Below are 22,695 nucleotides of genomic sequence, written 5' to 3'. Positions count from 1 at the left end.
CCAAGCCATATGAAACACATTCAGTGACTGGGCACCCAGACATGGTGAGATGACATTATGGCTCTTCAATGAATATTAAAGGCATTAAGAAAACACTTTGTACAGAGCAAAACACAAAAACACAAAACCCGGACATCATTCGGCGGCTTCGAAAGCATTTCCAACTTGGACTAGTGGACTAGTGCAGACTTAAGCAGCTGTGTGAAGCTCATAATTTCTGAGTGAAAAACAGTGATGGGGCTTTACATCCAGTAAATGACCAATTTTGTTTTGAAACAATAATTTAGCACTGTAGCTGACAGCAAACCCAGACATTTAAGATTTGATTTAAAAAGTATTAAAATGATTGTAGGGCCAGATGTGGATGACGCTGACCAGACCAGAGCTGAGATTTGTCGGCCCCAATATCAGCACACTCGTATATTGGTCTTAAGCTAATTTAAATCTCAGTTTGTACTAAGCAAAGGTCATGTAAGCAATAATTATAATGACGGTCAACTAATAGCATACCAAGTGAAATTCAGGTTGTACATTTTTTGACATTTGTGATATTTTGCTTTACAGTGTTCATAGAAAATATTTCCTTCCAAAATAACATTAAATGACATGAGAAGAGAAAAACTAGGAAGCAAGTTACATTTACCTGACAAAATAAAGCACATCAATCAAGTATTGTATCAATCAACCACTTGCAAAATATAAAATGTAATACGGAAGTAACACAAAAAGGTTTTGGTTGTCCAGACCATTAAAATATTGAAACTTGTGAGTTTCTTTGGATCTCCTACCCAGAGTTACTGGGTGACAGAGAACCTTCCAATTAAACTTGCAAGCTGGTTCGCGCAAGATTTTGGCATTTTTAAAACATGGATTTAGTCTTCTTAGTTTTTTTGCACAAGTGTATGAAAAACACATCCCTGCTGATCAGAAAACAACCTGTTGATACCCAAAGCATCAGTCAACCTTTTGAGTATTAAACTGTTGACAGCAAACAGTTCAGAGCAAATCAACCAAAAAATAAAGGTAAAAACAAAAGACAGAAATCGTAAGCACTTGATCAGCAAATCATCTTTGACATGTTGAACGGACCTGTCCCGGACCTGATAAGAGGAGATCACATCCGTGCTGTAAACTGCAGTGAACCAGAAAGGTTTCATCGGAGCTGATAGTTGCTGACAGGATTACAATAAGAAGGATATATGACACTGTTATCTGTACTCTGATACCTTTGGTGACCAACTCTTTAATCTCTTGCAGCCGCGGGCAATTCATATCAACCTACCAGCCTAAAGGTAGCTGCAATAAACCAAATAAAAGAATGAAATACTCCCTTCATCTATCCAATTTTACTTCCCCCAAAATGAGACATAAAAAATAGAAAATGTAAACATTCATTTGGACCGCTGACACAATTCTATAGCTTACTATAATTACAGCTGAGACAAAAACACAAACAAACATACAGACATTAGCAGGAACTTGAAATCAACAAGTAAAGGTTCTTCAGTGCTTCAATGACTGACTCTTATTCTGTGTTCACACTGTGAGCAACAAGACTGCCTGATTTATTATGGGGATGTGTATACACTACTTTGTGGCTACAGTAAGTTTATGTAGCCATCCAATTTTCATTTCAAAACCGTTCCAAGACATATCATTGTTCTCTAGGACAATTTAACAGTGTCAAAGGGCTTTTCCAAGACTGAAAAGCTGCATTATGAAATGTACCGTTTTTTTTCAGGATGTTGGAAACAGTGACAATACAATAACGACAGTATATAACAAACTGTAAAAAATGCACGAGGAGCTGTTCTAAATATTTTCAATGCAGACCTTCACAGCACTTTACACCGGTCAGAATAAAGAGACTTATCAGTCAAGTTGCTCTCAGAGTGAACAAGCAGACACCCATCACATGTAAGACTGTACTGTATGTACACCAGTTATACACGTCATTGTTTCTATGAATAATTTACACCTGCAGTCTGTGATGCGTCAGCCGCAGATGTGATGGTCCCCATAAGGCATGGTTTGACTGACACCAGTACACAAATACACAACCACCTTCAACACATCCAGACTTTTTTTTGAAAGACCCTCTTTGTTTTTTTAATTATTTAAAAAAAGTGAACCCCCACCTTTCTCTAACACCCGTCCAATCCCTGCGGTGCTACAACTTTCCCAGACCACTGGAACCCACCCAACCCAAAACACAGCCTGAAACAAAGGACAGCTTTAGTTTCAAGCCGTTCAAATCAAAAGGTCCACAGATGGCTGAGATCACAGGCCCAACAATGACAGAAGAGTGAGTAGAACCAAGCCAGTGAGGAGGTGGAGAGGGGGAGTGGACAGTGGGGAGGAGGCCTCATTCTGCACCATCATACCCGTTCCTGTGTGAGAAACACCAAGTAACAAGTCAATTTAAGAAGATGTAGAGTTCCTGGATTTAACAAATATTCCCATCCTTCTGCATCTCATACTGTAAATCACTTTCAGTTTCGTATTGTCCCAGTTCATACGTAACTAAAGTACAGTAGGGCTGAGTATTGATCCTCAACATGTTTGGTACCTACTGAGCACCAAAGTATCATAAACAAAAAGTAACAAAAGGTGGCGTCAAATGTCTGGTTAGGTAGTTCCACACTTTGAAGCTGTCAGATTTAGGTTCAAGGTTCAAGGCTTGTACAGCTGCTTGTGTTTGGACATTTGAAAACTTGACACTGTCATTATTATGACATGACACCTGTCATGAACATGAAGGAGTCATGTAGTAGTCATTAAGTGTCAATCGGTAAATTATGACACTTTTAGAGCAAAGTTAGCATTGTCCGAGATGTCTTTGTCATGACAACTTGACTTTAACGAAGACAGCCATCTCTGTGTTATGACAACTTGAATTAAGCAAGACAATACAATCTGTCGATGTCTTTGTAATGACAACTTGACATTAACCTAGACAACATAACCTGTCATAAATATGTCACGAAAGGCCCAATTATCATACTTTAATAAACTATTTAGCTTTAAGTGTTAACATTACATTAAACTGTCATTAATAGGTTGGTTTTTACATTGGCTGTCATGAGAGCATTATAATTGTGTCTTAGCTTTGACCTCAAGTAAAGTGAAACAATTCTTCAAAGTTTGATTTCATTATCAAATGCTTATATGACAGTGTCATGAATAATATCCATAAACTCAGTAAAGTGGAACCATTTGGACTTGTCATTAAGATGTCTTAAAAGTTATAAGACCAGTTTGATGACAGTGAATGCTACGGATGCGTATTGCATTCACCATAGAAAAAAAAATGTAGAAACCTTATCTCGTAATTACGAGAAAATATCTCATAATTACGAGAAAATATCTGTCCTAATGTGAAAAAGCTTAACGTGGTTTAATGTACCTAAACAACGATTAATCATCACCAAAATCCTCTCCTATATTGCTCATCATAACCACTTAAAACTGTCAAAAATCTAACCTTAAGTCCAAATATTATGGACGTATTATGACACTAAGCGTTGCTGCTCCATTAAGGGTATTGTAAGGAAAAAACTTAACGTGAAAAAGCTTAACGTGGTTTAATGTACCTAAACAACGATCAATCATCACCAAAATCCTCTCCTATATGATGATTGATCGTTGTTTAGGTACATTAAACCACGTTAAGCTTTTTCACGTTAAGCGTTTTAGAATGTCCCCTAGACATGCCGCCTTCCAGGTGTTTAAATTTATCTCATAATTACAAGATCTTTTCTCGTAGTTACGAGATCTTTTCTCAAAATTACGAGATCAGGTGTCTACATTTTTTTTTCTATGGCGAATGCAATCAGGTATAGCTTCCATAGAATGCAGTACCGAGTTGATTTAATTTTTTTTTTTTATTTAACCTTTATTTATTCAGGGGAGGTTCACTGAGAGGCAGCCTCTCTTTTGCAGGAACGCCCTGATCACATTCACACAGTTCCACATTCATACCTGGAAGCTGCCCAGTACAACCACAGTCTGATCTGCTGGCCACTGAGCAGCTCCACTGGAGCGGTTGGGCCTTGTTGAGCAAGAACCTCAGTGGTGGTAGGAGGGAGGGACAAGCGCTGTTCTTTCACTTTCCCCACACAGATTTTATCCTGTCAGTCTGGGGATTGAACCGACGACCTCCCGGTCACAAGCTCGCTTCTCTAACCTTTAGGCCACCACTGCCCAAAATTTAATGAATTTTGAACAGATAATGTTAGCTTTAAAAACAAATTTTTATGACAATTATAATTCTCTCATGACAGCCAATGTAAAAAAACACCCTCTTAATAACAGTTTAATTTAATGTTAACACATAAAGCTAAATAGTTTATTAAAATTTGATAAATGGGCCTGTCATGACATATTTATGTATATATTATTTATGTTGTCTTGTTTAATGTCAAGTTGTCATAACACAGAGATTGTTGTTTTTGTTAATGTCAAGTTGTCATGACAAAGACATCTCGGACAATGCTAACTTTGCTTTAAAAGTGTCATAATTTACCAAATGACACTGAATGACAACAGTCATGAATATTTAAAATGACTCCTTCATGTTCATGACAGGTGTCATGTCATAATAATGACGGTGTCATGTCAGTCTTATGAACATCCCTTCAAATAAAGTGTTTACTTTTTTACTTAAATAAAAGATGTGTTCTGTAGGACTCTGTTCAAAAAGGAAGAGATAAAAAAGCACCATAATGGTCCTTTTGACCTTTCCTTTATAACCAAAGGACCTTCAGGTCTAACCATATAAAATCCATACTGGCCCATATTTGTTTTAGATACCGCTGACATGTTTATGGTCAACATAATTTTTCAATGTTCCTATCTCTATGATAACACTGACTTTGATAAATAATCGGCTTCAGTCTCTGAAGAGAGGCTCTTAAAGCACCGCCTATAACCTGAAACTAAATGAATCCTAGAAAACGCTACACAATTATGTCAGACTTTTACATTCCAATGTGCTGATTAAATAGAGTCTGTAAGAAATGTCATCGTTGTTTTTTTGTTCATTACGGAGATAGAGGATTTTATCTATACTGCCCAATCCTAATGTACAGTGTGACCATAATATAATACATCCATGGGTGAAATCACTGAATGCCAGTCATTATAGGGCCAGGAACACATAACACATTTTGGAGCTTCAACGCTGAATCATTCTTGCTGTATTTATACAGTATGTATTTGTCTAACACTCCTATTTGGTAATTTTAACCCTTGTTTTGTTTTCCCGTCAATCATGCACGCTGTAAAGCTTAAAACATAACTTAATCACCCAATTCTGTGTTACACCTTTGAGCCAACTTCATTCCAACTTATTCCCACTAGTTTTACACTTATGTTTGGAATTCATGGTCAATGAACCTCATTTATGTGAAATTATACCTAATTTTTGAGTTAAAAAAGCACTAAAAAAATTTAAATCAGAGAAACGTTTGTTGATGGATTATCACATACTTCAACAGATTTAGTCAGGATACTGTTTTGAAACCATTTCATTATTTTTAATGACAGCAAATAATCACATCTGTGGTTTGGGAAGAAAATTGATTCTCTTAAATTAAATAAAACACCCAAAATTAATTTATTTAAGAATGTTTTGGGCAATTTGGTTAAAAGAAACCCATATATATATATTTATATATATATATATAAGTTTTATGAGGGTTAATAAACACTTGTGTTTTGTAGTTTCTCACCGGAGTCCCGGGACACAATAATCTCGTGTGCTGGCCCGTCCCCGCCCTCTCCCCACGACCGAATCTCCAACACAACGTAACCGTTGTCTTTTGGCAGCGGCAGGCTCATGGATGTCTTGGTGTGGTCCAGAACCTTCAGTGCTTTCTGGCCCTCGTGTTTGTACAGAACCTGACACACAGAACACAGCAGGTCTAAAGTTTCAGAGCTCAACATTTCAACAGAAAAGGCATTTTTTACAGTTAACATCAGCTCAAAAAACACCCGAATACACTGACTGTCATTGTTTGTGTTGAAATGAAAGGACCGTTGTTCCAGTGGTTATCTCATGCATATGGTGGAACAAGACTGATAAACCAGATCTTTCATTTTGTTATACAGCCTTCTTATTGCTTCTCATATCTCACACGTAGAGAAGATTACACATATCATGATTTGACATATCAAAAGCACAACATCAGCAGCAAATATGTGTACTCCTGTCAAACTTCACAAGGGTTATTATTCTTAACATGATCATCACGTAATCTTGAAAGCTACATTTGTGTGTATTAGGGTTTGATCCCGGGAATCCTGTTTTCCTAGAAAAACACATCCAAAACATCCAAGATTCTTTTTTTGGGCAATTTTCAGCCTTTATTTTGATAGGACAGCTGAAGACATGAAAGGGGAGAAAGAGGGGGGAATGACATGACATGCAGCAAAGCGCTGCAGGTCAGAGTCAAACCCAGGCCCGCTGCATTGAGGAGCAAACCTCTATATATGGGTGCAGCTCTACCTACTGAGCTATCCGGGTGCCCATTATTGTCAATTTTTGAAAGTTTTTTTTAATTCCAACAAATTTTTGGCAAATATAAATCCCCACTGAATATAGGCTTACTGGCCTATATTGTATGTAAGGTAGTCATTAAGGTAGCCATCCACATATACAGTAAATTGTAAAGATTCACTGTGCCACATGGATGTGTAACATTAAAAGATGATTTATAAAATCATGCCAACAATTATTATTTTAATAGCTTAGTATTCTATGCAAGGTGGGCAAGGTGGCCTAGACCAACTGCCACTTTGCTCATTTGAAAACCATGATGTCTCTATCTCATAAGTGGGCCAAATTCTCTGGGCGGGCAAAGCAGAGAAATGCACGCACACACGCTTGCACACAGACACACACACAGAGACACTGGAGATGAGGACTCAAGTCTGAGACTCGGACTCGAGTTGCACTTAAGTCACACAAATAGCTGACTTCAGACTTGACTTGCGACTTGACCTAAAAGACTTCAGACTTGACTCGGACTCGAGCTTCGAGACACGTCAACAACCTGTTTTCATGCAATTATTGCTTTTTAAATCTAAATTAATTCATGTATTTCTATTTTCTCCTATTGGTGCATATACTTTGGGGAAACGTATGACGACCTGCATTTCCCCTGCCCTTTGTCATAATGTGCAACGTAACACATGCGCTATGCCTATGTGCACTCACATATAAAAAAAATGCATTGACGATGGCGACACCAAGTCCTCCCGGAGTTGTGCCTTTTGTCATTAGTTTTGCTTTCAATAACTTCTTAAATAGTGGCAGTAAGCGAACAGCTACATGCAAGGTGTGTGGCACCAAGAAAAATGATGCCGGATCGACAATGTCGAACTTCATCAGGCATCTCAAAACGCACCCAAATAGGTCAGTCAATTGCTAATGTGAAAGAGAAGTTAAATTTAGCAGATATCGTCACAGGTAACAAGCTAACTATCGCAAAGTGTTGTGCTAATGCTGGGAACAGGTAAATTGTATCTTTATAGTTAGTAGTTGTTGAGGCTCAGACATCCATGGCGCACAGGAGGCGGGAAGCATGGATCCATCACCCCAGGAACGCTGTGTCGGGTGGGCAAACTCATGTGCTGCGTAATTGCCGTGCGCAATGTCACCTGCCGTGGAGATGCTAGCCTCACTAACCTCTCCTCCTCTGAGTCGGATCTCCCTCGCGCTGGACTCAGTTTCGCTGAGCGTACTAACACTTAGAAAATAAATGGCATTACATCAGTGAGTTCAAACTGCTTATTGTGGGTAATTTGGACTGACACTGAGATGCATGTTGTTCTGTAACTGGTGTGGCACTGCCACTATTGTCTTGATTTCCACATTTTTTTGAGTGAAAGAGACGTTAAATTTAGCATATATCGTCACAGGTAACAAGCTAACCATCGCAAAATGTTGTGCTAATGTTGGGAACAGGCAAATTGTGTATTTATAGTTGTATCCATATATATATTGTAACATATATAGTTACAGACTTAGGTTAATATTTCACCAGGTCCGAGGGCTAGAGGGATGTGTTAAGTAGACCCCATAAAGTTATCCAACAACTGATTTTGATACTGTACTGTATGGATGGTAGCTACAGGACATGCTTTGAATTCATAAGATTTAACAATACAGTGTTAGGGACAGATCTTGAGACTTGACTTGGACTCGTGGCAAAAGACTTGAGACTTGACTTTAACTTGCCCCTCAAAGACTTGAGACTTGACTTGGACTCAAGCTCAAAGACTTGAGACTTGTGAACATCTCTGAGAGACACACAAAGAGACACAGACATAGACACACACAGACACAGACACACACTGACTTTTTTTACAACACTCACTTTGTAGCCCAGTACAGCTGACTCATTGTGCATGGCCTTCACAGGATCCCACCTCACTGTTACCCATGAGCCATCAGTTCTCCATGATACGTTGCCCGGACGACGATTAGGAGCTGTAATGGAAATACAAACATCTAAGTATCTATTCATCTCTTATGGTTTCACACGTGTGAGTGTGTGTGTCTACATTTATTGATTTATGTCCACTGTATAATGTTTGATTAAATTATATAAATGGCTGACAGTGGCAGAGACGTGTAGCTTTTGTATTTGTGTTGAACTGTCTCTGCCACTGCCATAAATGACCTTTATGGGCACTATATACTTTTACACACTGCACGCTATTTTCTCAACTATTTTTAACATAATTACAGCACTTTAACACACTGTACCGTCAACTGTTTTAACTGTTTTTTTATCTGTTTTTATATATTTTAGTCTCTGTTTTATTACGTACGTCTGTATTGTTGTCTTTTCCTGTTAAACTGCAAGTTGCTGGTGGACAACAGTTTTTTCATTTTCTTTATGTATGTAAGTACACAAGGAACTATGACAAATAAATTAATCTGAATCTACTTGCAAGAGTACATAGATACATTTAATTTTAAGTAAAAATACTACATAAAGACACACATATTACAATAATGTAGTATAGAGATACATGGGGTATGTTTTGCCAGGTCTATGTGTACATGCTAACATGGCTCCAGGTGGAGGAGTAACTGCTGCTGTGAAACAGAGATCATGTTTATTGTTCTAGTTGAGGCACTCAACTAGAACGCTCAAAGTTTTAGACAGAAAACACAATATTTATCACCATTGTAAAATTCTTAACAAATGTGCCATCCTTAGTTGGGAAAATCTCCTCCTTTAGTCAATCATGCTTTTCTGTTAGAGCCTCAAATAGGTGAAACACTCTACCAAATGAAACAAGAAACTTCACCACCTACCATAACTTCACACAAAGTCTCAAGGCCTGGCTCTTGGAAAGCCAGACTTGTGAACATTTTTAATCTCCTGGTAATTTTTAAAATTATTGTTGTTATCACCGCTGACCTGCTGCCCAATATGTATTTTAACTACCATCTTATTAACCTGTACTGCAACCTTTAGTGCTGTATTAACACCTCCCTCATGAGTGATGTAGCCTATTTCATCCTTTCATTACTGCGTATTACTGCTTTGCATGGTTGAACGGTGCAAGAAGATGGGTCTGTGTTGCTTGGCTGCGTTTTGATGCTTGCATGGCTTCCTGTACTGAATGTGGATACTGTTGATGTGTAACTGTGCTTATGTCTTGCTGCTTCCTGTAGCTCTGCATGGCTTATTGAGAAAGCTTATTTGTTGCTCTAACTGTCTTTATGGTGTCTTGTTGACTTCTGTCTGTAAAGTTTAACCTGTACTAATGTCTTGCTGTTTCCTGTTGCTCTGGTCTAAAACCATCTGGCCAAAGGACTACAGTTGAAAATTAGCTGGCTGGCTAACACTGGCACATTTACAGAAATGTTAATTAATGTGTAATAAAAAAATAAAAAATATGTTTACATCCACAGGCTGAGGAAGTGCTAAGTGTGCCTACTCTCATCCCGGTAGAGCAGAGCGGTATAATGCATTTCTGCCAGGAGGAGAGGTGGAGACTACACGGATCATTTAGCAGAGATGTATTAGTCAGGCCGAGAGACTCCTGTGTGTGCCTGGGTGGGTTTGTACAGCTATCTGTGGATATGCAAGTCAGATAATGTTTGTATAACAGAATAGTAAATGTTACATAGCGATCTATTGAGAAAAGAATCATGAGTGTAGTTACTGTTTTAAGCCTCCAAGAAGAATTGTGCTCTAAGATGTAATTGATTTTGGCTTGCCGTTCAAATCTGCTTGCTCTTTACTTACCAGTGCCCAAGCACTTTTTCTTAAGTACACTTTCACACCTGTGGTTCGGTTCATTTTGTCTCATCCATAGGAAAAAATATACATCGCTTTCCTAACAGATGACACATCGGCACACAGATTTAACAGTGGTTTAAGCTTTGGAGTTTGAGTTCAAAACACATCTACAGTCATAAAATCCAGTTAAATTCCCATAGAGGCAGGCAGATTTTTATTTTTAAAGGCCAGTTATTTTAATGGATCCAGGATACTATGCATCCTGATAAAGTTCCCTTGGTCTTTGGATTTAAAATAGCCCCACATCATCACATACCCTTCACCATACCTAGAGATTGGCGATTGGTACTTTCCATAAAATCATCTCTCAATGCAAATCAAACCACCTATTAGGCTAACTGAAATAAAACCATGTCAATCTCTAGGTATGGTGAAGGGTATGTGATGATGTGGGGCTTTTTTAATTCCAAAGGCCAAGGGAACTTTATCAGGATGCAGAGTATCCTGGATCCATGAAATAACTGGCCTTTAAAAATAAAAATCTGCCTGCCTCTATGGGAATGTAACATAGGGGTGTCTATACTTATGCCCCCTGTATTTTAAGGAAGAACATTTATTTATTTACGATACATTATTCATTCACAAAGAAAATTGGTGTTCTCAAAGGTTGGATTTTCCTCTTTTTTTTAATTAAGACATTAGGATCAATTTCCAAAAGATGATTTTTTTATTCCTCTTTTTGTCAACTTTAGCATGGGTTCCTATACTCATGAGCAGCACTGTATGCATGTGTGAGTGCTGCAGCCCTACGTGGTTTTCTGGTGGTGACGGTGGTGCGTGGCGAGGGCGGACCCGTGCCAGCGCTGTTGTACGCCAGAACGGCGACGTGATATCGAGTGCTGGGTCTGAGTCCAGACACTCTGGCTGTGGTTTCCAGTCCTGCTGTTCGCACTCGGTCTGCTGCCGCTTCCCGTTCATGCTGCCGCCAGTACCGGATCTGAGGACACACCAAAAACATATTCACAAACCCAACCTGAAACACTGCATATGAACCTTGTAGAGCCAGTTTATTAAGTACAGTTTTAAAGTTAAGTTATTTTTATATTTGCATTCTATGTGTCTGTGGTTCTAGTGGCTAGAACATCTATCTTCATTAATAAGGGAAAATGAAATTGATTATCTCAACTTTTCCAACAAGGACTGTGTTGAGCATGCTGATATCAGCCATCTCAGCACTAATAAAGTGATGTATTTGTTATGATCTTGGCCATTAAAACAATCAAAGCTGATAAATTGAGTTTGAACTTTGGTAGCTTATGGAAGAGCTAATAAAATGATTAGAAGTTTAATGGCAGGGCATAGGACTGTTTCTGTATAACAGGACAACCTTGTTCAAGAGACCAAAGTTTGAGATTGTTTGTTCCTTTGTCACCTTAGTGAAATATGGTAGCTGTAGATTTAGTGATAAACTCTGATCACTAACAGAGACAGGTCCAACTGAAGGACACAATACATCAGCTTTTACAATCAAGGGAGCAAAATCTCCCTGATAACAATGTGTAACAATGTATGCATTTAAATCTTCTCTTATTTTATTAGTTAAATGTCAAATACTGACATAACAAGGAAAGCATATTTCAGTTATTTAGTGGTTCAGAAAGATGTTGTTGAGGGAGAGTATATTGATTTAGCTGGACTATATTTACACTAGAAATTAAAATGCATGTCCTATAATCACTACTCTGTACATGACTTCATATGGTAATGTTTAGCCCCTTAGAATTTTACTGTATCACTTTTTCTATCCCATTTGACCGTCAGTTACAGTCTGCTGTGTTGGAAAAAAATCCAGATGTGCATTTATGCAGCTCATCACCTCGTATCCTCTGAGGATGCCGCTGAGCTGCTGGACTGGTTCCCATGAAACCTGGATCTCAAAGGCGCTCAGCGCCGTGGCGTTGATGGTTGACGGCCCCACTGTCGGCTCTGTGAGGAGGCATTAACATACTTCATCATGTACACTGTGTCGTGATATTTTGGGAACAGAGGTACAAACTGACAGTCATGCTCATTTTTATCAGTAATTCATAAGTGAGCTGACTGTGGTCAATCTAGGTTGTGTTTGCCCTCTAGTGGTGACAGCAAAGAAGTCTAAGTCTGTTCAAGTCCACCATATGGACAGGTACAATGTGGCCTGGTAGCTGGAGATGGGCCAGTTCCGCTCCTGGGCACTGTAGTGTGCCGTTGAGCAAGGCACCGAACCCCCGACTGCTCATAGCGTCCTGAGAGAGTCCTGGGTCCTCTGTGTGTGTGTGTGTGTGTGTGTGTGTGTGTGTGTGTGTGTGCGTGCGTGTGTGTGTGTGTGTGCGTGTGTGTGTGTGTGCGTGCGTGTGTGCATGTGTGTGTGTGCGTGCGTGTGTGTGTGTGTGCGTGTGTGCATGTGTGTGTGTGTGTGTGTGTGTGTGTGTTTGTGTGTCCGTAAATAACAAGCAGTGAAACATTTTGAATGTATTTAATTAATTAATAAAGTCAAGCTTCTCCTTCTAAAGCTTCATATCACAGAGGAAAGAGGAACTGAAATGGACTTCTATATTTTTGTTTAATGCTCTTCCCGGAGTACATGTCATTATATTTATATTGTCTGCTGTGCTTATGTTTGCTTATTTGTTTGCTTTGTTACTAAAAAAACAACATTTGTTCAAAAACGAGGAAAACTGCTGGGCAGTAATGCTAAATATTTGGGCAGCGCACTTAGATAGATTAACCCCTACCTGAAAGGAGTTTGTATTTTTGTATTTATTTCAAAAGTCTACATTAAATTACAGTGTAAAATGCAGGTTGGCTGCCAGAATGTATCATTCATGCACAATTTTTATTTTGTGAATTCAGTGTTGTTGTGTAGCAGACCAATGTCCAATGCCCAGGGCTGACCATCATTTATCTGTCAACCACCACGAAGAACTTAACTGTCTTTGTCTGATTTTGTTGTAAAATAATTCCAGTAGTTCATGTTTGTTGGGGACCAAGAAGCTGGTTAAACATTGATCCTAACCAAAAATGGCTCAGATTGAGTTGACTGCAGAGACACAGGGGAGGCAAGACAAAGGATCTTGGCCTACATGTGAATCCCAAAGCCAGTTTCACCAAACTCCTACAAGCCGCCACTTCGCAAAATGGAGAATGTGCATTCAACACGAGGACGGCAAGGCAGACTGGTGGTGAGACAAAGAACTGCTTCACACCTGTGACCAGGTTGCAGTTTTCCCATTGGTCGTCGGGTCCTTGAATGCACCACCCCGCCACTAGGAGGCGGAGGAAGGATAAAAGCTGTCGGTGCGTGTGTTTTCTTCGCTTTTCCACCGTGACTCAGGTCGCTATAGGAAGCACTCTAGTCCGGACTAGCTAGCCAGCATCATCTCGCTGGTCGAGTTTTGAGCTGCGACAACTTTATATCGGTCTGATATACAAAGGGGATCCGAGGAAATACTGGCCAAAGTATTCCCTCATCTGCAGCGTGTTTAATCAGCCTGGATTCAAGAAAAGGACGGCGTTCTGTTTTTGGTCGACCTGGATTACGTCTCGTCCCCTCTGCTTCGGGACGAAACGGATCGTTAAGCTCTGGCAAGAAGTTTTAACTGACAAACAACGCACAGTAAGGAGGCTTTTACACAGTTCTGGGAAGATATTAGAACTAGTGCGTTTTGTTTTGTTATTAATGAGCAAAGGGTTCGCTACCATTGTTGCCATTAATGTGATCTGATTTAATCATGTACTGGTCCATATGTGATTATTAATCTGTTCTGTGAATGTATAATAGATCAATTATACCGTTGATTTATGTGGTGTTAAGTAGCTTGGTATAACTGTAATCGCTACCTGCTTAAATCACTCCTTTCAGGAGTTTAGTTACTGTCTGCGATAGAATCGCGAAAATCAGCTGTTGGCTACTGGAGTGGTTATAGTGACGTTTCCCTCAGCAAAACCAAAAGTCTCAGTCTGTTCTAACTACACGTTAGCCCAGACTTGAGTGGCTGAGGGGAACTGGGTCATTATCGATAACTGGGATCAGAGTGCCTCTTTTCTTTACTCCTTTACTCTTTCTTCTTTTACTAACACACACACACACACGACACAGGCTAGCCGCGTAGCTCCCGAGCTAACGGCTTCACACGTGGAATTGGCTTACGTTCGTATAGAGCTAACACAGGAACTAGCTACCATACCGGCTAAGCGTGCGCGTTGCCTAGCAACCCCCCGGCTTCTTCAGCCCGTGCATGCAGAAACACTACCGCCCTCTTGAGGCTAAATAGTTTGTGCAGCTCACAGGAGTAGCCATTTTTGGAGTTAGAACTACACTTCGACACCGCCCCCCTCCTTTTCCACTCACTCCCTCTCACACACACACAGACACAGACGTGTCCATGCTGCATTTGTTTTGCTTTATTTTTGGTTGTGATATTGTAAAAAGGTATATGAGTTTATTATTGAAGGATTATTGATTAGCTACTGATAATTGTGACGTTAATAAATCTTATTATGCTTAATTAGCAGTTGCTTGTGATTGTTTGTGTACTGGTTGTAACAATTGCTGGTCGATCAGGTCCGTTGCTTGGATTCACCCCTTCCTTTATTTCTTTTTTAAAGGATTACCACAGAAATGAGACTGTTCCACAGCTTGATTATTGGTCCCTGACTTGCAGGGTGGTGCCCCGTTTTGATTGTTTGTCGATTTGATAAAGTTATTAATAACCATATTCATAACTTTATTAATATTGATAAAACATCTTTGATAATTTGCCAATGATCAAATCTGTACCCTACGAGAATCCTACATGTTCATAACAATTATAATAATCAATGTAAATGTTATCATTATATTAACAATAAGTTGCTTTGTGATACAAAGTTTACTAGAGGTGTATCAGCATTAGAATGGGGGTAAACTCACCTTCCTCTGCAGAGTAGACCACAGCAATCTGGCTGAATGGACCTTCTCCTCTGCGGTTGTAAGCCTTGATCTTCACCTCAAAGGGACTGTACGGCGTCAGGCTGTCATTGTAGTAAACATATCGGGATGACTCCACGTGAGGAATACGCACTACAGTCCAAGATGGCGTGTTTTTCTTCTTGAATGCCAGAGTGTAGCCAAAGCCATCACCATTCTGGTACTCTCTGGCCATGGGCTGAAAGGGTCAGCACAACAAGACAAATGGGCCCAACGTAACACACATCTGGCACTCTGAATTGTCTGTGTGTGTGTGTGTGTGTGTGTGTATGTGTGTGTGTGTGTGTCAGCAAGCAATTGAGGGATGTTTAAGCCCTTTATGCACACTTTTCTTGTAGGATAGGTTCACATTCTGTTTTAAAACAATAGTCAAGTGCCCAGGTGAACACTGAAATGGGTTTTGCTTGCTGTCAACATTCCTTCTGTTCATATTGGCTATTAATAGAACCCTTTCTACTGTAATGCACTTCCAAAAGTGATTGAGGGGCAAAATCCACAGGCCTCATTCTGTGCAAAAATACATCCTATGTGCTGTCTTTGGGGACTCCTATTGGAAGTATATTAAAACACAGTGTTAGACAGCAATGATGGACACCACAAATGACACGGTGATGGCCAAAAGATTAGAGAAGCGAGCTGGTGACCGTGAGGTCGTCGGTTCAATCCCCAAACCGACAGGATAAAATCTGGGTGGGGAAAGTGAAAGCGCAGCGCTTGTCCCTCACTCATTACCCCCACTGAGGTGCCCTTGAGCAAGGCCCTTCCAGTGCAGCTGCTCAGTGGCCACCAGACTGTGGTTGCACTGGGCAGCTTCCAGGTATGAATGTGTAACAGTAACAGGAACAAAAAAGAGGTTTCCTCTCAGTGAACCTTCCCTGAATAAATAAAGATAGAGGTCAGGTCAGTTCCTATGGCCACTTGGCCAGTGTGAATGCAAATGGAAAAACCGGTTTTGGGGGAGAGTATATAGTAGAACTGTTTAGAAGTGGACTGTTCCTATAACTACGTTCCTGTAACTACTTGGTCGAAAAGGCTATGGCTATTTACCACAGAGGGAGTGTCTACTAAAAGACGCTGAATTGAATGTTGGGAAGTGTAGGATCCAGGGATTATGATCCACACTAGGGACAGGAAGTCAGGATACCTCGGCATCTGCTGCTTTAAATTTGGCCACTAGTTTTTCTCTCTAAATGAAGTGTAACACTAAATCAGATTGCTACTTTACGTAAATTACAGTTCATTAACATTATAGATGGGACTGACAAAGTGAGCCCATTTGTGGGAAGTTAGCAAAAAAAACAACTAGGGAAATTAGATTAGGCAATCGTCGATTGTTAGTAAGTACTGACATTTAAATAGATTTTATTATGCTGCAGCACTGTATGCTATACATTTACACGTACAACATACTATAAACACAGCCACGTACGCACACACACACACACACACACACACACACACACACACACACACACACACACACACACACACTGAGTTGTCTACTCACCGTCCAGGTAACAATGAGTTCATTACGGTCTCCTCCTCCTCCTCCAAGACCACTGGGGGCCACTGTGGGAGCTGACCGCCAAATATACAAACACAGGATGATATAATCAGTGGATCAGGGGAAAATAGCATAAGTCAAGAGAGAGATATTAAGCGTTTAAATACTTTATTTGTCCATTGTTTATTTCTAAAGAAACAATACAATGTATAAAAGGCACCATTACTTTGTATCTCACGTTATGGCTCCGTAGCAGACGTTTTTGAAAAAATAGGCTAACGATTGTGTCATAACCAAGCGACTTAATGTCACACAGTAGCAGAATTACCGTGTAGTACAGGAGAAGCTGGCAGGCAGTTTCGACTAAGTTTAATTACTAATGTTAACTAGCATTTTAGTTAGCAATAATTAGCCTGTGCCCATGTTATCTCCTTACATATACCTACGCTCTCCGTCTCTGTAAGATTGGGAATGATTGAGATTTCTTTTGGCACAGCTACCAGAAGACTTACAACTTTCAGTCAGGTTGCTCACGTCACCTTTACGTCGTCTCTCTCAGTTGGAGGCTGCGCAGTAACGCTCAGCACTCACCGGAAAAGTGCTTCTAATATCCTTCACTGGTCTCCATCCAGGCAATGGGGTCTGTTGGTCCATTTTACTGTCTATGCTCAAAAGCGCATAAAGCAATCATGGAGCTCGTATCTTCCGCGATGACTGGCCCATAACGTCACGATGGACATAACCCACTAGCAACAGTTTGTTTGTGTTGTCGTAGCAACTGGTAACAACATGCTCGTTCATGAGCTTCTCTCTCGTGTCTCTTACAAGTACTCGCTGTTTCATTGTATAAAATATTCACTAACATTAAACATTGTGTTTTCGTTGTTCCTGATCGTTTACATGCTTATCAAAAAAAACAATGGATGTATTTAGACAACCAAGGAGATGTAATCATTAAGTCGTGCTACTAGCTAGCTACTAGTTAGCGCTAGCTACTAAGGTTAGCCTGCAGTTTCGTGAACAGAGCTTCTCTTAATAACATCCATGGCTTCATCTCTCATCCACGTTACATGCTTTACAGCATACATACCATGGATGTATTAATATAACACATGGTGAATTACAACCATTAGCATTAGCATTATCCATTATTACAGCTACAGGACCTCAGGAGAACAGTCACATGAGCATGCGCAGTGCAGTCTGCTTGCGTCCATTATGCGCGTTCATCATGCCTAGTTTAATAACTCTAGATTCGGCTACTAATGAATGTTAAAAATGTTAAAAACGTGATGTTTTAAACAAGGACCCTTTAAGTGTTCGGGCTGGTAAGTTGATGTACCCCCCCAAAAAAATTTGCCGCTGAAATTTTTCTTTCGCCATGCAAAGTCTATGTGAAAAGGCTTTCTGGGCCATGGGGTGCAGTTCCACCCTTATCTGCTAAGCTTCCTGGGGGCTTGCATGCTCACCACATGCTTGCTGTTTTTGCTTTTGTTGTAGTTTGTGTATTTTAAAGGGAACACCACCAATTAATCTGTTTCACAGCTCAGTTATTGGTCCCTGATTTCAGGGTAGTGCCCAGTTTTAATTGTTTGTCAAAACGGCATAAGTTGTCAACAGAGCCCTGAGGAGTTGTAGGCTGCCACCCGGCAGATCTCCAGCAGCCCCGCCAGCTTCCGTAGCACCGAAAGCCACATTTTATATTTTCATTTGTATTTATGTTTAGTAGTTTTCATGATGATTATGTTTATATTAGATCCTACTCTGATGCTGAGCTGCTTTGGCATTTTCTATACAGTGTGTTCATGTTTCCAGACTGTAATGTAAAGTGTTTTTATTGTCATACATCTCATTACATGCATGGGGTTATTCAATTCAATTCAAATCAAACTGCATGCATGTAATGAGATGTATGACAATAATGGTAGTGGGAAGTCCAGGGCAAACATTGCCTTTGGTTTTCTGGATGCGACCTGTGGCCCCTCACCTGCTTGTTGTGTGCGGACGGTGTGTGAGGGCAGGCTGGCCTCTCCGCTGCCCAGGATGTTGCTGGCGATGACCTGGAATTCATAATCCATCCAGGGCATCAGTCCCATCACACGAGCCGACTCTGCATTCCCCTCAATGTTCACCGGCTCTGGTGTTCAATGAGCAGACGTGTGTTTATTCATGGAAAGATATGTGAAGCATCAATATTCAATATACATGTATTCCCAATTTATTTAATCAACAAAATATCAGTTATCAGTTAATATCATAAATAATTACTTATTTAGTCTGACTTAGTGATCCCATTTAAAAAGCTATAACCAGTAAATGTTTGATGTTTGGTTTTAATAATAATAATAATAATAATAATAATAATAATAATAATAATCATAAGGGGCAGAGATGGTAGTCAAACATGATGAGGACAGTGAGGTGAACAGATGAATAGAATAGTTTTAATACCGTTAAGTGTTCATTTCTGATTTTGTTTGGCCTTCCTGTCTCTCATAACCACTCACACATACACACATAGGTCCACACATCCTCATTTTACCTATATTTTTGTAATTTATTTTATGCTTTGTTGTTTCACGTAGCCAAATTTATGCATGTTTGTTTAATTCCAGGATTACTTGAGTTTAATTGGTAGATTTCAGGATATATATATTTATATATATATTTCTCTTCCTTAGGTGAGATTCCTTCTATAAGCCCCTAGGGTTTTTTTTTATCTCACTTGCACAATCTTTCTTATATTTTATTGTTGTGTTTCTGTTGTCTTGATTTTATTGTAAATAAATAAATGGATTTATGTTTTATTGATCACACACACACACGAAGATGAGGACACACCTGTCCTCATCTTCTTCCACCCAGCTGAGAGCGAAGACCGGCCCATGATGACATATTTGCCGATGGGACTGTGGTTATCATAGCCACGACTCCACCTGAGCTCCACCGACGCCTCAGCCACGTTCTTTACCAGTAATCCTCCAGGAGGTCCTGGGGGGCCTGGACACAACACAGACATGTTAGCGTTTGACTGAATAAATGAAGTAGCAGGAGTTTGATTAGTACTCCATGATTCAGATGTCCACATTTCTGCAGCAAGCCCCAACAATTCAAAGAGACACATGTCGTCTGTCCTGATACCTCAAACTATCCTGGCAGTTCTGCAAGGCTTTCGGGTAGTACCTGTAGTTATCGCTGTGCAGAATGACCAACATCATATTTACCTATCAATATACTGTATTAAAAAAAAAACATTGATATGACAGGAAATAAAAAGGAAATGGGACTTGATATGTTTTCACACTGACTTATGTTTATAATCTTTCTCTTTTGTATTTTACAGGACTGTATCTCTGAATTTGATGTTCATTTCTTTGTGTTCAAGGCTTTTATTTCTCGTGTTTCTGTTATAGTAAATGCAATGGTCTTGATAAAATGAGATGAGAAGACATCTCTGAGGCATCTTACCTCGAACCACTAGTTTGGCTGAAGCCGAAGCGCTGTCCACCACAGTCTGAGCTGTGCACGTGTACATTCCTGCTTGACTCAGCTGAGCATTCACAATCAGCAGGTCACCAATGTTTTCCTTCTGAAAAGGCACAGAAGAGCAAGAGACAGAACCAAACAAATAAGTTCTGTCAGGTAAGCTGTCAGGAGTCTAACAGACACAACAACATTACAGTGAACTCACTGAGCTGAAGATTACAGGAGCTTATTTTCAGCTAGACCCACAGCGTCTTATCACATCAACATTCATTAAACCTTTAGACATAAAGGAGTGGGGACATGAAATGGATAGTTAATCTCATTTAGGAACGTATTTCTGCCAGGCCCTGTTCTCAGGTACCGTGAAATGTTCAACTTGCTGTCCTGAAATGAAGTAATTATAGTTGGGAAATATCTTGCACATGGTGGCGTGGTCAACTTAGTCGAACTGTTGTCTTTTTGGTATGTTGGTCCAAACTTTGGCGTCAGTGTAACAGCATTTACTTTTGGCACCAGATCCTCATAATATTAGCATATTATTGAAAAACAGGTAAGACCAGCAGTGATGAGGGCAGCCTTAACCACGGCTGTTCAGTAAACGATGGAACAAATCTTTAACACAACGATTCTCAATCGTAAAAAAAACACCAAACCAACGTATGAATGTATTTGCTAACGAGTAGTTTGTATGTGTGTCACAGCCTGATATATCTTCTTCGTTTGTGCCACTAAAAACACATCAGTGAGCCACCCTGTTGACATGTTTCTTCATCACCATGAACACACACTGTACTGCACCAAATTCCATTCTCAAATTTTACACTTTAAAGTTTCTTACTACTTTCAAGTCTCTATCCACTTCACAGCACTTAATGAAAACTCCCTTTTAATGATGCTAGTTCTCCTGTTACTCTCATTATTTCCTTTTTTTATTATACACTGACAACTGCCAATTAGATTAATTTACTTATTAATTGGAGGTGCCAGAAGGCCGTTCTGTATGGTGCCAGCCCACTTTTAACCCTGACCGTCCTGCTGCCACAAACACTCACTATAGAGCACCAAATGTGTAAAAGAGCCCAAACAAATGGACTATTTCCTCCTATTGAGAGCCACAGACACTGTTGGGAAGTCAGAAAGCACTGTTCGTTTTGGTCTTTGAATTGGATTTGTTGACAATAAGAAAAATTTGCCATCCTTATCTGTATGTCACCACGTTACAAGATTTGATCACTTAGCTTTAAACACAGAAAAAAGGACAACTGAATATCCCCCACTGTGTTTTTCCTCTTCAGTAAAACCAGAAGGAAAACCTTTGATCAAAGAGGCAGCATGTTCTTTCAATCCGTCTTTTCATGATAATTACAAACACTTACAACCTCGAAGCTCAGGTGGATTCTGCGAATGGTCGACCATGGTCTTATTTGTTTGATGTTTTGAAGACTGAAGGGGTCTACTGACTATCAGTCAGTATGTTTACACGCACACCAATATTCCACTATTATGACAATATTCCGAATTTGATACAGGTCATGTAAACAGCATATTCTGGTTGGATATTCTGAATAAGGCCTTTTTCCGAATACAGCATTTTCCGATTAAGACGTTGGATACTCCGGTATTCGGGTTTTAGAGGCATTCTTTGGACACAGCGCATTCGGAATATGCATCTAAATCAGGGTTTTTACTGCAGGCTTATGGTCAGCTCTGTGCGTTGCTATGGTTTCTGTACACAAACCAACTTTTACTACTTTTAAACATTATCTAAGACTTGGATAGCAACAGGTTTTTGGATATGCACACTGTAATGGAATTAGTGTAGTGGTTTCTTTTGTATGTCCTTTTCCACCCCCTACTGGTTATTGTAAGTAGCTACACTAAAGAGGAAGTGAGGTAACAGTTAATTAGAATAGGAGGAGGAAGTGATGTTTAGAAAGTGCCTTTTTCCCATGGCTTCATAGAGGGAGCATCACAGTGTATGTATCCACTTAATCCTGTGCCTTAAAGTCCACGAACCAGCTTTAGCCGTAAATTATCCACTATTTACAGTTATATTAACATGTTTAAGTTAATATTTATTTGGTTTGAGTACAGTATTTTGAGGATGTTTAGTTTATTGTCAACTACATATGGATGTATTCAATCTTTGGTCGTTAAAGCATTGGTGCTTGTTTAAATGATATTTACAGATTACAATACATAATTTTAAGCATCTGTTTTGATTTATATCAATAATTCTCTACTAATGTACGCAAGATAATTGTTACTTGCAAAGATACTTATTGTGGTTGTATTTTTGTGTTCTTTTTCGCAGTTTTATAAATAAGTGATATTTTCCTTAATTAAATCCTGCCAAACACAACAACCTGCCTGTTCTTCAGAGAATATAATGCTGGAGAATATAATGTTAAGCTAGCTGTATAGCTGAAGAATAC

At 39.6% G+C, this 22,695-nt stretch overlaps 1 protein-coding gene across 1 annotated transcript in view; it reads right to left on the bottom strand.

Annotated features, from left to right (window-relative positions):
* Window positions 1-314: 314 nt before the first annotated feature.
* cntn2 (contactin 2) overlaps window positions 315-22,695 on the bottom strand; it is an 84,849-nt gene continuing 62,468 nt past the window's right edge. The window contains exons 14-23 of the mRNA XM_028575679.1: window positions 20,243-20,363; window positions 19,616-19,774; window positions 18,762-18,911; window positions 16,778-16,848; window positions 15,214-15,448; window positions 12,142-12,251; window positions 11,076-11,262; window positions 8,382-8,494; window positions 5,733-5,901; window positions 315-2,390 (exon numbers count right to left, since the gene is read on the bottom strand). Coding sequence (XP_028431480.1) covers window positions 2,281-2,390; window positions 5,733-5,901; window positions 8,382-8,494; window positions 11,076-11,262; window positions 12,142-12,251; window positions 15,214-15,448; window positions 16,778-16,848; window positions 18,762-18,911; window positions 19,616-19,774; window positions 20,243-20,363 — 1,425 coding nt within the window. The 3' untranslated portion in view covers window positions 315-2,280. The remainder of the gene's footprint in view (window positions 2,391-5,732; window positions 5,902-8,381; window positions 8,495-11,075; window positions 11,263-12,141; window positions 12,252-15,213; window positions 15,449-16,777; window positions 16,849-18,761; window positions 18,912-19,615; window positions 19,775-20,242; window positions 20,364-22,695) is intronic.

Source organism: Perca flavescens, chromosome 4, assembly GCF_004354835.1.
Source record: "Perca flavescens isolate YP-PL-M2 chromosome 4, PFLA_1.0, whole genome shotgun sequence".
Classification (NCBI taxonomy): Eukaryota; Metazoa; Chordata; class Actinopteri; order Perciformes; family Percidae; genus Perca; species Perca flavescens.
The sequence above is the reverse complement of the archived record's forward strand: the minus strand, read 5'-3'. Positions and strand labels throughout refer to the sequence as shown.